The sequence below is a fragment of the Leptinotarsa decemlineata genome, unplaced genomic scaffold (assembly GCF_025532065.1).
Source record: "Leptinotarsa decemlineata unplaced genomic scaffold, Ldec_3_MD MMD2_P_RNA_scaffold_6, whole genome shotgun sequence".
Lineage (NCBI taxonomy): Eukaryota > Metazoa > Arthropoda > Insecta > Coleoptera > Chrysomelidae > Leptinotarsa > Leptinotarsa decemlineata.
The window spans coordinates 16,465,642-16,480,628 of NW_027412533.1; the positions used below are offsets into that span (position 1 = coordinate 16,465,642).

The window sequence follows — 14,987 nt, forward strand, 5'->3', positions numbered from 1 at the left end:
CCGTTATGTTCAATACTTAATGGGATGGAAAATGATTGGCCAACATTCAAAAATATAAAGATTACATTATTTTATTCAGATTTGTTAATAGGTGTTGCAAGGGTGAAAGAGTTTGAAAATCATTTTAAAATGTTGCCAGCATTGATTTTTAATCATACTTCATTTACAGAAAAAAAAAACTAAAATCACCGAGTTTTTTAAAACATGAGTTTTGTAACTAATAAAACAATAAATTATTGCAACAAGGAAACATTTTTCAAAATAAAACACAAAGTATAATCTACATAAATTGTTTGTAATTTATGTTCCTAAACACACATTTTAGTAGGTTTTTTTATTTTAGTGGGTCAACAAAAAAATTCATGTTCAAAATGGTACGCACCTTTATTTCGGTAATTTATTAGGTACTCAAAAAACCATAAAACAAAAAATTTGTTATATATGTAACTCTATAATCAAAACAGTTGAATTTGATAAACACCGGTAATAAATAAAGAAAAGGCAATTTTGAAATAACATAAATCTATTTCACATAAAACGAAAACAAACTTTACAAAAGTATAAAAATAGTTTTGTCTTACCTAAATTCTACAATTTTTACATTAGGCACTATATTATACATATACACATTGACACACCTACCTAAAGAAAACATGAAATGCAAGCTTCCATATAGAAATTTTCCACTCAAAAAAATTTGGTTACCTCATTTTGAATCGAAACAAACTAACTACTGTCTCTCTTCGGGACTTGTATAAATCAAACACCAAAATAACTAACTATTTCAATGCAAAGAATGATTTGATTCAAAGGTTAAGCATAGAATATTTTTTATAGGGTCTATGTATCATAAAATTTACCTAACATATTCAATATCACTTGTTACAATGTACACCAAAGAAATTGTACAGTATTCCCAATTTTGGTAATTCAAGTTGCCATATTCCAAAACTTCAACAGATGAAGTCACAAGTTTAGCTTTAAAAATTGTTTGGAAACTGAACTGACTTTCAAAAATTAAACTCTGGCTTCTGTTTAAAAAACATTGCTATTGTTTTTACTCAGAACAAAAAACTGATTTTCAACATAGAATAGGTCCATTGGTGTGAAGTTTCATTAGATTTTAGAAATATATTTTCTACCTCTAGGTGAAGAAAATATTCAACAGTATTTTTGGATTTCAAACAATTTTTTATCAATATTGAAGCATATGGTATGTTGTCTATATTCTGTTGAAACTTTATGATGGATTGAAAGCGGAATATTCAAACTCTTAAGAGCTTTGCTTAACTCAAAATTATCAACAGTTAATAATTCTATCATAGAAAAGCACTACTCATCTCAAATAATGCACTGGGTTTTTGAGATTTGTGAGGTTAGCTTCTATTTCTCTTCAAAGTTAAAAATTATTTCATTGAATTTAAAGAGGGTATATTTTTAGAAAAAATTAGTTTTTTAAAGAAATCTAGAATATGTGCAATGATTTGAAAACTCAAACTGTGGTGATTTTTTGTTTTGTGAGGATGAAATGTTCATTGATTTTAGAAATAATTGAATATTTCAATTCCACCAGACAGAAAATCGATAGAAGTGTTTCTGATGCCATTTTGATGAAATGAAACTGACACAAAAGTTTGAAAATTTTGCAGTCCAATAATGACACTTCATTGCTATTCGATTTATAAGGAAGGGGTCCAAATATATTAATACCAAAAGTAGTCAACAAAAGATGTTTTCGACTTTAATATTATAAGGAATGTCAGTAGAAGGCAAGTGAAAGCTTTTTGATACCCTTAGAAGCCATATCCCCCAAAGATTTATCGATACCCTATTTATATGAAATATTCTATGCATCCTATTGTCAAAAACCTAAAGAACGACTAGTTTTTATAATAACTTAATGCATTCTAAACCAAATAAACAGAACATCTATTCTCAAAGTGAAACCAAAAATATCTTCCAGAAGATTTTAAAGAATCGTGAAACAATTTTAACTTTTAGTTTCAGCAACTAGATGAATACAAGTGTGTATTGGCAAATACTGACTATCAGTGATTTTAGCTGAAAAAAATTAAAACACAATTGAAACACTGTGACGCTGATGTAAGTACTTTATCACATAGAAATAATGAAAAAATGTAATGTCATTTAAACAAGAATACATTATAAAACGAAAGCTGCAACTTATCTACAACTTCAAGGAATAAAAATCAGAAGTATTTCCAATAAAACGAAGGACTGTTTGAGTACAAGTTTTTCAACACTATGAAACTCCAAAAATCAATTATGATTAATGCTCAATTAGTTCAATAATATAGCCTTAAGGCTCTGAAAAAAAAATTCTTCATAAAAGTTAACACATTGTCTTTACCCAAAAATGCAATAGACATATTTTTTATTTCATATGAGAGATGTCAAAAAATTCAGATTTTGCCAAATGTTAGGTACTCTTTTTTTCAAAATATCAAAAAAAATTAAAAATAGATGTTGTTACGTCCTATACTTATATTTGCGATTGGAGTCATCAACTTAGATATTTTATTTGTTATAGATACTGACCTCTTTCTCGGCTATTAAACTTTATTAGTTTTCTACTCCACTTCATCCAATTTCTAGGTGAGAAGTTAACAAAACTTGAACATAAGTACATATATCTGTGATGTAAAAAAATATTTTTTGAAAATCTGAAATCATTGTTTAATGTTTGTGAATAACTCTAGTCTGTAACATCATTTGTATCCACAGACATAATAGCACTATAGAATCAAATCTACCATGATTCTGAAGCTTCCAGTGTATAAAACCTGTATTGAAAATTGTGCAAAATGAATTGATGGCTGTCATCGAACATTCAAAAACATATTTTCAATATTGACAAGTACTTGTTAAAAACTAGGGTTTAGAGCAATATTTTCAACAACAACTTAATTGGTGTTTATTACTTTCAGGGCTATTTTAACAGTAAAACTTTCTTATATTTGAATTCCCCCAATAATGTTTTACTTAATATCTTCTTTATTAAAATTTGTATTTTCAATTATTCATTTCAATAGAAAATTTGAAAATGTAGAGGTTTTATTTAGATTATCAATAAGTACTATCGACAATTTTATTTTACATAACTTACAGGAACCAAGACTGATTTTAGGGTTGGTTTTGTTATGTTTAATTTACACCAAGAATATTTTTCCCAATGTATTTATGAACATTTTTACAAGGTACCATACACATATGAAAAATATGAAATTCGACCAATGCATTTTGAGTAACAGAAAATGTGAAAACTTTTATGAAGAATATTTTTCATGAAATCAATAATGGAAAAGTTGTACATATTACGCGAATTTTTTTGTGGGCACTGTTGCGATTGTTTGCGATTTTGTAAACGGTCCAGTGAAAATCTCACAACAAAGGGTTACCTGAATACGTTATGGATTTTTATCAAGTATCGGTCAATTCCATCAGGTGTACTTTCAGTCCAATGCAAACACTACCTCCAAATACCAGAACTACACTCTTCATAGAATGTGTATCACCAACAAACTTGAAATCATGGCTATATTCACCTCATAGTTCATCTCCCGATGACACCAACTCAGTTGGTGAAACACGCAGTTCCGGTGTGTGGGAACATTTTTATGTTGATTTCTTTGTAAGCTAGATTTCCACTTCTACGTTTCATAGATTTCACCCCAATAAGAAAAAAGTAATTTTTAAGATTTTCCACTTCAAGGACATAACATTGTAAAATAGTAATTCTTTTCTCCCGATATCAATTATGAATATCAAATTTTTGCTCCCCATACAAATTAAAGAAACGGTTTTGTTCAGTATGCTTGGTTTGTAGGAACTGATTTCTTTCAGAAATTGAAATCAAATTAGTAAATATCTATTACATTAACTTTGCGATGTTGAGTGACAAGTACAAGTACTGTAGAAGATTAAAAGTCAATAAAAGCCAAAACATACGGCAGGAGAACATTTAGTACTGGCATACTAGGAAAGGCCATTAATTCTAACTTGAATAACTTTGAAAAAAAACAATGAATTTTATTCTTTCCACTTCTGTATGTAATGCAAGGAAATTATCGATTACAGGCAGTAAGGCAGATAATGATCAACATAGAATATTTAAGAGCATCCACAATTTTTGACTAGGAAAATTGCATGACTTTTAGGCTGTAGAGGGTTCAACAAAAATTCGTCTAATTTCCATATTATATTAATTATAATAAAAAAATAAAATTTACTTTCCATACTGAGAAGAGATCTTTTGTTTTTTTCTAAAAGCTTCAAAACATGAAATTACAACTTGGTCCATTAATAATCTTACTGGAGTAGGCAAGTTTACAATAGTTGCTAGTGACTGACACAGAGCAAGGTTACTTATTTATCATATGGACTCAAAATGTACACAATATCTGAGGGATGAGCCATCATCAAATTTCTATAATAGTAGACCTTAAAATAATTTTTTCCCATTATAGTAGAATTCATACCTACCTGACCATAAGTAAAAAGTATTATTAACCATCTGAGATCTGAAATATACAAATCTCTAACAACTTCAAAAGTTATGAATACTCACTGGTGATATGACATAGTGATGTAACAATGAAAAAAAAAGAGGTCCTTTACTCAAAAATTTCCACGATTATCAATTGTATATTATTTGAAGTTTCAACTACTTGAACAAAAGCTGATTTTATAAAATGTATCTACATCCAGATATATTTCATTATTGATAAGTAATGTTGAAATGCAGAACTCCGGATGTTGCAACTTTAATGTCAATATTTTGTTCGCGGTTTTCATTAAACGGAAAAAGTAAAAAGAAAAATGCTGAAATATACATATCTTTATGTTGGATCAACACTTTGGAAAAACACAGGAAGTAATCAATTTTTAATTTGAGGAAAGCAGTCTTCAATTATTTGTGAGAGTTGAAATTACTAGTGTATGAATCTGATAAGCAAGAGGTTACAAATTTGGTGGTATTGGAAGCCATTCAGTGCTGACTTTTACCCTAATCTACTGTAGATGCGAATATTCGTCCAAATACTGACGACCAATCAATGCATAAGCATTGTCCTTTGGAAAAATTCATTCACAACATTTTTCAACACTGAATTAGAAGAAATAGCATTGAATGGTTTCCAACAGGTCACCAAGATTGGTTATGCATTTGCTTTCCTTTTATGTGGAAACCTTATCAAATCTACAGAACTTGACTATTGTCTCTTAAAGATTTTTCAGTGAGTACAGTCGAATTGCTTTGGAATGTGAAAGATAGTTCCGAACAAAATCTTTATTAATGTATGGTTACTAAAAGTAGCCAACTAAACGCAATTTTTTACAAGCATATTAGGTGGATTTTTTTGTTAAATATGTATTATGAAGACAATTTCAAGGGCTTTAAAACATCTTTGAACCTTTGTCTTGCTATGTGGTTGAAAATTGTGGTGTCACAAATAATGGTATTTCCTTGAATAAAAAATTAACAGGGCCCTGCATTTTCGGACTGTTCTCTAAAAACTAGATTTTGAGGCAGGGTGAAAAAATTCCATACCTACCCAGTATCAGATTTGGTAGCAATATTTGTACTTTTTTGTAAAATAAATATTTTCTTACCAAACAAATACAACCAGCAAAATTTTGTTTCGTCAAGATTTTCAAAAGATAAATAACTATGTATTCACATTTGATATGTCTATCAATTGAAGCAAATAGATGGATGGTTTGTTTATATTATCTGCCACTTTTGCAAGGACAATCAGTGTAAAATGGAGATGAGTAGTACTTGATTAAAATCTAAACTAGCGCAGAGATTATTCAAAAATTGTGTCAAACCTATCACATGGTACATCTGAATTTGAAATTATATAAATACATAACACTACCAATTGATATGGTGAAAAAAAGTTAATATGGCATTGAAGTTGTGCATGGAGAGTTGCGTTTCAATTATCCACTAGTCTTAATTCAATGATATAACATTGAAAAACAATTTTTTGAAATAATTTTTTGTGGAAGACTTGATATTTCATTTCAATATTTCTTACTTTTTTTTGGTATCTTTGGGTATCCATAATATGAAAAATAAAGCTAAATTAATAGAGAATCTGCTAGAGTATAAAGGGCAAACTGAAAAGTTCAAGAAAATTTTCTGCATAATATAAACCACTGAAGAATCCAATTAGTAAGTAACCTGCTGTATGCATATATTTAGCTAAAAAATTGAAAAATCAATTGAAACATCAATTGGAAAAATTTTAATTTGTATACTTAGCATTTTTAGTGGTCGACACTTAGGAAAACAATCTTCAAAAATTTTCAAAACCAAAATTCACTTATGATGCACTGTTTGGAACCTTTGATGTAGTAATGAATATTACTGGAGTTTTTTCCCAACACCAAATCGTTATTTTTAACACCTCGACACGTGTTTCGATCACCAAGTGATCATCTTCAAAGAGAAAGATTAAAAACTGAAAAAACTAAAAAAGTTGAGGTGTTGAAAATAACGATTTGGTGTTGGGAAAAAACTCCAGTAATATTCAAAATTCACTTGAAAACTTTCGCCTTGATTGTAAAAGGCTGCATTTCTTTTGACATATGTCAATTCTTTCCACATATATCAAAAGAAAAATAGCTTTATACAATTGCAATTGTAGTGTAATTCTTTTGTGGTATGTCAATTCTTTTGACTTTTGTAAAAAAATACAGATTTATACAACTGATGCGAAAGGTTTCAAGTGAATTCTGGATTTTGACGTATGCCAAAAGAAACACAGATTTTTATGATTCAGGCGAAGTTTTTGAGTGTATTTTGGATTTTAAAAATGAAATAAAATTGTTTTCCGAAACGTCGATCACTAATAAAACTAAGTATGGATATTAAATTTCTTTCAATTTGTAGGCCAAATTTATGAATATGCAGTAATATCGGAGTCAACTTTTCATTTTGCCCTTTATTACACTTCAGCAGATTCTTTATTGATTTAGCTTTGTTTATTTTTCCATGTTGAAAGGTTACATACCTAAAAAAACAGTAAGAATTAGTAATAAACTACAAATGAAGAGTACAAATTAATTATCAGGATAATGAATGAATTAGAGCAGGACATTGAGGGACCCTTTACGTTCAATTTCTATTGTTTGGTTTTCATTATGGGTGTTGATAAATTGAGTATTACTAGAACTGGTATATTTATATTTCATTATATTAGAAGTTCCAAAAACTATATCTTTTCAGTCACAACAGTTGAAGGACCTCTTTTTTTCAACACAATGAAAAGGACAAAATATTCATTGAAGTGATTTATAAAATTAGGTGCAACTGTAGTGTAACCTGTTACTGACATTTTCCTATAAACTTATCAATAATATTTACAGTATCAACAAATAAACTTCAACTGGCATCATGCTAAACTAAAAACATAAATCAACAAATTTGTTTTGAAAGTTTGAAAAACAAAAAAATGTTGAAATGGATGATAGATTCCAAAATCCCCTTTCTGGAGACTGAAGAGAAAAAACTCAACAAAATGAAGAGTACTGGCAAAGGTTAACAAAAATTATAAAACTTATGAATGAACCCAAAAAATCTGTACCTTCTAGCTTCTTTTCAACAACCTAAAGAGGTGGTCTGAGAATTCTTTGCAAGAATAAACATTTATGTCATTATTGTTTTCCATATCTGGACTTGGAGGTCTTTGAATAAGATTGTAGTCCACCGTTTCTGTGAGCTGCTCACATTTTCTTTTCTGCCTGTTATCAGTAGATGACCCACCAGTAGCCATAGTCTGTCGAGCTTTGTATATAGGTTCATATTCTATCAACTGGGCACGGAATCCTTCATTGGGGTCCACAGAAGCTCGCTTTTCTTTCACATAATGTAAAGCCTCGCTGAAATATTAAATATAAATAAATAATAATTGAAAACACTCAGTTTAACAATATAATTCACTCATTTTTTCAATTATACATACAATGAATCTAATTAATTCCAGATATAACCTGCACTTGCAAGTAGTCTTACAGTTTTTTCTGTAGTTTGAAAATTCTCATCGAAACAGGAAAGTTCCCCCAAAGAACAACACCGTAGCTGATGTGTGAGTGGAATAATGCAAAGTACGTCATTTTTACAATCTCACCGCTTGTGATGTTTTGCAGTTGACGAAAGATAAATATTGCACTAGATAGTTTATTTGCGAGAAGATCTGTATGTTGATGCTGCCAAATAGGGATAATTGTGCTAACTTTTAGTACATCATGAATCCTACTATGTCATCAGCAATGTAGTTATAAAAATAAGAAAAATATGAGCAGTACTTTCAATTATACTATTTACATCTATTATCCAAAGAATTAACCAAGTCAGAGGATGTGATTAGAATTACTCCAATTTAGGTTGGTAAAATTTTTATTTTCTAACTGTATGCTAGCGATAAAATAATTATTGAAAGTATTAGCTATATCAGAATTGAAATAAAAGGTAAAAGAACCTCTGGCGTAGTACCAAAACAAGTACTTTTCTCAATCACCAGAAATGCAATACTCTTCTCGACACACGTTTCTGATTACGCCAACATGGTTGGTGCATCGAAAAGAGTATTGCAGTTCTGGTGATTTGACAAAATGGATATATAAAATTATTACATTCAATCATGATGTTATCATGATTCTCGAAGAAAAACTACATTTTTGTTTATTTTTTTTTTCCTATCTTCAGAAAGTACCCTTTTCGATAAATTGATTTTTTTCTAAAAAGATTATGTTTTAATACTGGCTTACCGAATATTATCTTTTGGATTTACTGATCATTACTTCAACTACATATGCTATGACAATTCTCGAAAAAAAAACGTTGACAGTGATGTTCTGATGACTGTCTACTATGCTAATTTTTACTCTGCAATGAGGTTTTGGTATTATCATTTGGGGCTCCAGTCATGAGCTGAACAGAGTATTTATCTGCCAAAAAAAGGGTAATCAGAATACTTTTTGGTATGAAGGTCAAAGACTCATGTAGATGAATCTTTAAAATGAACAAATCATTAACAGTACCAGCGATATACATTTTTGATTCAATAAAATTTCTTAGTAAACCAACCAAGCTACTTTGAAAAGCATCATAAAACACATGAGTATGGAACAAGATTTAGGAATGAGTTTTTATATCCGACACATAAAAAATCTCTATATGAAATAAGTACTGTCTACAGTGCAATTAAATTTTTTAATTCTCTCCCACAGGATATAAGAGACATTGGGATGGCCAGCAGTTTTCTGAAGTCTGTGAAAAAATTTTTATGCAATATAGAGCCTTATACCATAGATGAATATTTTAACACTTTATTTTAAATTTTATTTCATCAACTCTAGATTTATATGTGTATGTGACATGTTTTATTCAAATTTTATATCTTATTACTCTTTTGTAATTTTGTTCACTGACATTTCTCGGACAAAGTATTTCTTTTAACTTTTATACAAGATTTACATGTACTGTGTAGAAATAAATGAATATCTATCTATCTATCTATCTATCTACGAAGCGGTCTTTTACATTTGAGTAAAACAATCAGCCAAAAATTATTGAAAATCTCCTTCGATATAGATAAATGTAACAATGAATATTTAACTACTTATGACTGTATTTTCATATAGTAACAATGTTTTCTTCGGAATTATGTTATATGTCACGTATTTCATGGTCTTCTTGAATTTTTTTTGAATACACGAGCGAAAACTCATACTTCGAAAGAATTGTCTGGTGTGAAACTAGCAGCTATTTTACAGCATTTTTTTGAAAGTGGTGAAAGGAATAATTTCAAATTCGATACATACATGATCTCAATTGAAATCATAAAAACAGATAATGATTTTTCATTGGGAAAGATTAACTTTATTAGTGATAGGCAACTTTTTTTCTGTTTTATTACGTTTTTGTTATTTGGAAACTGGGTGATACCGATTCTACAATAAGGAATATTTACTTTTTATGTTTGATATATGAATATTTTCGTTTTCCGTTACAGATTCAAAAAACTGGTTGAGTCAATTTTGTCACGTTCAGGAAAGTTTTGTTTCATATTAATACTTGGTATTTTCAGGCATATTTATACCCAAGTTTGTTAAGAATTCATTAAATATATTTGTTTTATCTTTATTATTTGTTAATATTTCACCGACTTCACTGGCTATTGGAGTGTTGTCTATGTGATTTTTTATTCCGCACTGTTATATCATTGATAATCGTCCAAATTTTTTTATATTCGTTTCCTGCTTCTGCTATTTTATTTTGATGAAATTCATCTTTTGTTGTTTTTTTCAAGGTATTAAGTTTATTTCCGTATTCTTTTTCAGTTTCATTTGAGAAATTTCTAATAAGTTTTTTTTCAGGCGATCTTTGTGTTCGATACATGTAATAAGACCAACAGAGATCCATGGTTTAATTTTTTTGTAGTATTTATTTCTGAAAGAAGTTTGCATTTTAGTTGACTCGATAATGTATTCCATTTATCAATAAAGATTTGGTATGATAATTGTGACTCGTTTAATTGAAGGACGTTTTCCAATTTTCCTCCCTCTGAAATATTTTTGAATTTCTCATAGTTTATGTAACTTGTTTTGTTTGTGCTTTTCTCTTGGGTGATTTCATATCTAGGTAGGTAAAAGTATATATATAAGGTGTATAATGGTCTGTCATGTCGCTTAGAAATATGACAGGCTCAAATTCAATTTCATTTTTAAGTTGTATTTTGGCGAAAATATGGTCGATCGTAAATGTTGTGCCTTTTGTAACTCTCGTTGGTTTGTTTATGTAGGATATGTAACCATTTGAGTTCATAATATTTAAATAATTGTTGGTATCATTTGATCCTTATTTTAAAATAGCTATATTTATATACCCTACATATACTTCAAGGTTTTGTTCATGTAAACTATTTAAGTATGCGTCTAGATCTTCCATATAACTTTTGAGGTCTGTTGCTGTGGGTCTATAATATGCCGTCAGACCTAAATTTTTTTCTGATAGTGTCCTATACAGCAAGTTGACCTAAAAAATTTACCCTCATTTATATGAATGGTTTTTACTTCTGCTGATAGTCTGATTTTAGTATACATTATTACACTATCACATTTATTTATAAGCGATTCGTTGTAGTGAATAATATAGTTTGGGATAGGAAAGTCATCGATGTTTTCAATATTTCCCGTTCCCGACAGTAGAATTATATCTAAGAAATATTTTGCCTTTTCAACATAACAATAGTTTATTATAGTGCCTTTATAAACTTCTAAAATTGAAGTGTATAATTCCTATACCGTACCTGTTTTCATCCGCTCTCCCTTGTATATAACCCCGGTTAGGTTAGGTATCACATATTTTTGTGTTTATTTCAGCGTTATCGTCTAATACATCCAAAAAATCTATCATAGTAGAATAATTTGTATGCTCCCAATAAGTGAAAGAAAATAAAAGAATTTTATATTTAGTCGAACATATGACAAGTAATAAGTAAGAGAAAAAAAATTGAATAAATTTTTAGCATATAATTTCTTTTAAAAGATATTCATTTATATTCATTCATTAGTAAGTGATGCGCTACCTGTAATATAATCATTGAACTTCTTCTAGTTGTGAGAATTTTGAAAAGTCATCTTTATTTTTAATGATATGCACTTTATTGTTTAAAATTATATAGATTTTACCGTTGTGTATCCATACATTTTTGAGTCCGAATTTTTCAATTGCTGTATTCAATTGTTTCACCCTTGACCCAGTTAAATCCTCCCTTATGATTATCCTTGTTCCTTTGAGAAACATTTTCTATCCATAAACTGCTTCTTTAATCTCTAAGTCGTAGAGTTTCAGAAAGATTCCTCTTGTTTTGCTTTCTTCTTTCTTGCCAATCCTGTAGCATATAGAGATGTCCTTATTCAATAGATTTAGTAACATTATTTTTTCAATTCATGTGTTTTCATTTGGTTCTTCTTCGAAGCTGAATATTGTTAGGATACAATCTCTAACTTGGTCCATCTGATCAAGTCTATATTCCATTTTATTTTTCTTCTTTAGCCACTTTCATTTCCTTTTCCAGGAGTTTAATTTCATTTTCAAACTTTTCATTCAGTTCGCAGTAATTTTGGTTAGGCGCTGCCACTGTGGATTCGACCTTCAGTAGTTTCTCATTTATGGTTTTTGTTATAGCCTCAGTGACTTTGTTTACTATTCGAGAGATAAGAATATCACTTTTTATGTACTTGGTCACCACTTGATTCACAGCTGATTGATTCTCTTTCTTCACGGATTTCCCTTGTTAGAAGCATATTCCTGTTTCTAGTTTCACCAATTTTAAAAGCAGAATAACACATTGTTACTAATTTTCACTTTTAAAAATTTTTATTTGCCGTAATAAATCCTTCATTCACATATATTCGGGAGCTTCAATTTACTCTACTCACTAGCCATGAACACTGACATGATCTACAACTATCATATTTTTTGAATCAGACATAATGATTTGAAATAATATTATTTTTGTTATATGAGAGTTTAATTAGGTTTTTTATGTATTTCTGTTCTACATTGAAAATTTCGAAAAGTAGACTATTTCAGTTGCATGTTACGTACCTTCATTTACTTGCTACTTCCCCTTTTTTTTCATGAAAATTGTTCAATTTCTTCAAAATTGTATTTTTTCCAGCAAACGTTATAATTGTTTATAAAACGTGAAACTGGAACCGTTGGCGTAGAATAAATCCAAAACAAGCACTTTTCCCAGGCACCAAAACTACAATACTCTACTTGACACACATTTCATCAACCAAGTTGGCGTCTTCGGGAGACAAAGTAAACTGATTGTTTATGAAACTGAAGGATTATTAGGGTTCACAGTTGAGACGATTCAGGATATGGCTGCTTATTGAAAAAGGAGTCACCCAAATCGTTCTGAGTCTTGATTGTGGAATTACTATTTACTAATTGAATACCTGTCTTCAAACAGGTTTGCTATGATTTTTTTTGCAGGACGTGTTCATTGGTTCAGTTAATGGTGTGACAAAATTAAACAAGAAATGAATGTATTGTCTGATTTATATGGTTATGTAAATGAATGCAATGTCTAATTTATATGGTTATGAAAACGTTAAAGAATGACACCTCCTTTTTTGTCCTTTAGAATGTGCCTTCCACGATTATATCAATGTTTGTAGTGTGTGTAGTGTTTTAAGTAAAAGAACGCAGAATTAATAAGAAAGTACCATTTAGAGTTAATGAATATGAAAGCCTAAAAATGGTGACGATCCTTATGCCTTGTAGGGTCAAGCTAAGAGAAATTTTTTAAATTTGGAAGCATATTTTTGATAACTCAACTATGACTTTTGTAATATTACGAACAAATAATAACACTCTAGTAAAATAACTATATTACTTAAAAAAAAGATTCTTTCAGTGAAATAGAAGTAATTATTCAATGAGGACATTCAAAATAAGCAAGGTCTGTACCATAGGATCCTGAAATGAAGGTATAATTTTACATGTTTCATCACCAAAGGTGAGTATTTGAAGAATTCAATTTCCCAATTTTGAGTGGCCATACGTCTGACCAGAGTGTTGAGTTTGGACTTCAGATTCGTGATCAATGGACAAAAATACAAAAGTTTACTGAATGATTCTATAAAAACTAGCACGAGCCAATAACGAACAGTTACCAAAAACTTCAATTTTAATCCAACTCACCCACAAGTCAATCCATACTTCTCCATGATATATGCCAATACCAAAGTCGCACTCCTAGAATTCCCAGCATTACCATGAACAAGCACTTTACAATTGTTAGATAGAGCTTCGTCAATAAATTGTCGTACTTTGGGAAAGAATCTAATGATATTTTCAGTAACATTATCTGCAATGTCAAGTGTTAAATAGGCAAAAGCAGGATCAGCTACCTGCGGCTTTATAAAATGCGCTTCAAATTGCTGTCGGACGCAGACAACATAATTGATACCATTTTCTAGTAGGCAGTTTCTGTAAGCTGATGTGAATGGACCAAGATATACTCCAGGTATGATTTCTTGCATTGTTCCATGGAAATAAATGTGGTGGGATTTATGGGATGGGTATGGAGATCTTGAATTAAAGGATGGGTTTGTATCGCTCCCTACATTTTTCTGAAACAAAATATTAGGTAGCTAAAAACGTTTGTTAATATGGGGTGGAGTTTGGTAATATAATTGTTGGAAACCTCACCTCGCCTTGTAAGAAGTTACCAGGAGTAATATCAATCATTTTATTGCAACTAATGAAACACTAGAACATTTACCAATAATGATTACTCCAGCAGCTTATTGTTCTGGAAACCAATATTCGTTCTTATCGAAAAACCCATTACGAGCATCCCATCACCCACTCCACTTCTCACTTCACAAGTTCGTGAAGTTAATGAAATGAAGGATGAAGGATTTCTTCTTTTTTCTCTGTCTTCTTCTTTTTTTCTGCGAGGTTACAAAGTCGTTCATTACCAATTATTCGTTCTTAACATATAGTTCATTCTTCATTGTTAATATTCCAAGTTTTTCTATTCAATTATTGTAACAGTGTTTGAAGAAATTAAATAATTTTTTCAAAAGTGAATTGTGAATAACAAGATATAACAAATTGGCGCAGTCCTGAACATTGCTAGAACAAGAAAATTCTAACAAGTAGTGATGGAATCCAGTCCTTCAAGGGAAAAAAAACAAGTCCTCAGAGGGAACGCAGAAGCAAGAGAACCCGAGGTGTCATCGTTTGAAAAAAACCACGGAAGGAACACCTAGCGAAGCCCCTGGTGAAAACTTCAAGGAAAGACGACTCACCAATGAAACAAATACACGACGGAAAAACAACAACTAACCCAGCTAAATGCCATGCAGAAAGTCGAATTTGCATGGCATTTAGCCGAATTTGGTCGGATCGACCAAATGAAATTAATTTATAC

At 30.2% G+C, this 14,987-nt stretch overlaps 1 protein-coding gene across 3 annotated transcripts; it reads right to left on the reverse strand.

The window, feature by feature from the left end:
• Window positions 1–505: 505 nt before the first annotated feature.
• Window positions 506–14,458, reverse strand: LOC111510571 (serine/threonine/tyrosine-interacting protein). Of its 3 annotated transcripts, none has more exons than XM_023166491.2 (4): window positions 14,261–14,458; window positions 13,751–14,181; window positions 7,614–7,908; window positions 506–2,061 (listed from the first exon to the last, which is right to left on the reverse strand). In XM_023166491.2, exons 1-3 carry the CDS (start codon window positions 14,297–14,299, stop codon window positions 7,617–7,619), a joined length of 762 nt encoding a protein of 253 aa, XP_023022259.1. In that variant the 5' UTR covers window positions 14,300–14,458; the 3' UTR covers window positions 506–2,061; window positions 7,614–7,616. The 3 variants fall into 3 exon arrangements, with proteins under 3 accessions (XP_023022259.1, XP_023022260.1, XP_074026160.1); XM_023166492.2 differs by lacking the exon at window positions 506–2,061 and adding an exon at window positions 4,207–7,040; XM_074170059.1 differs by lacking the exon at window positions 506–2,061 and having other exon boundaries at window positions 4,207–7,908.
• Window positions 14,459–14,987: the final 529 nt, after the last annotated feature.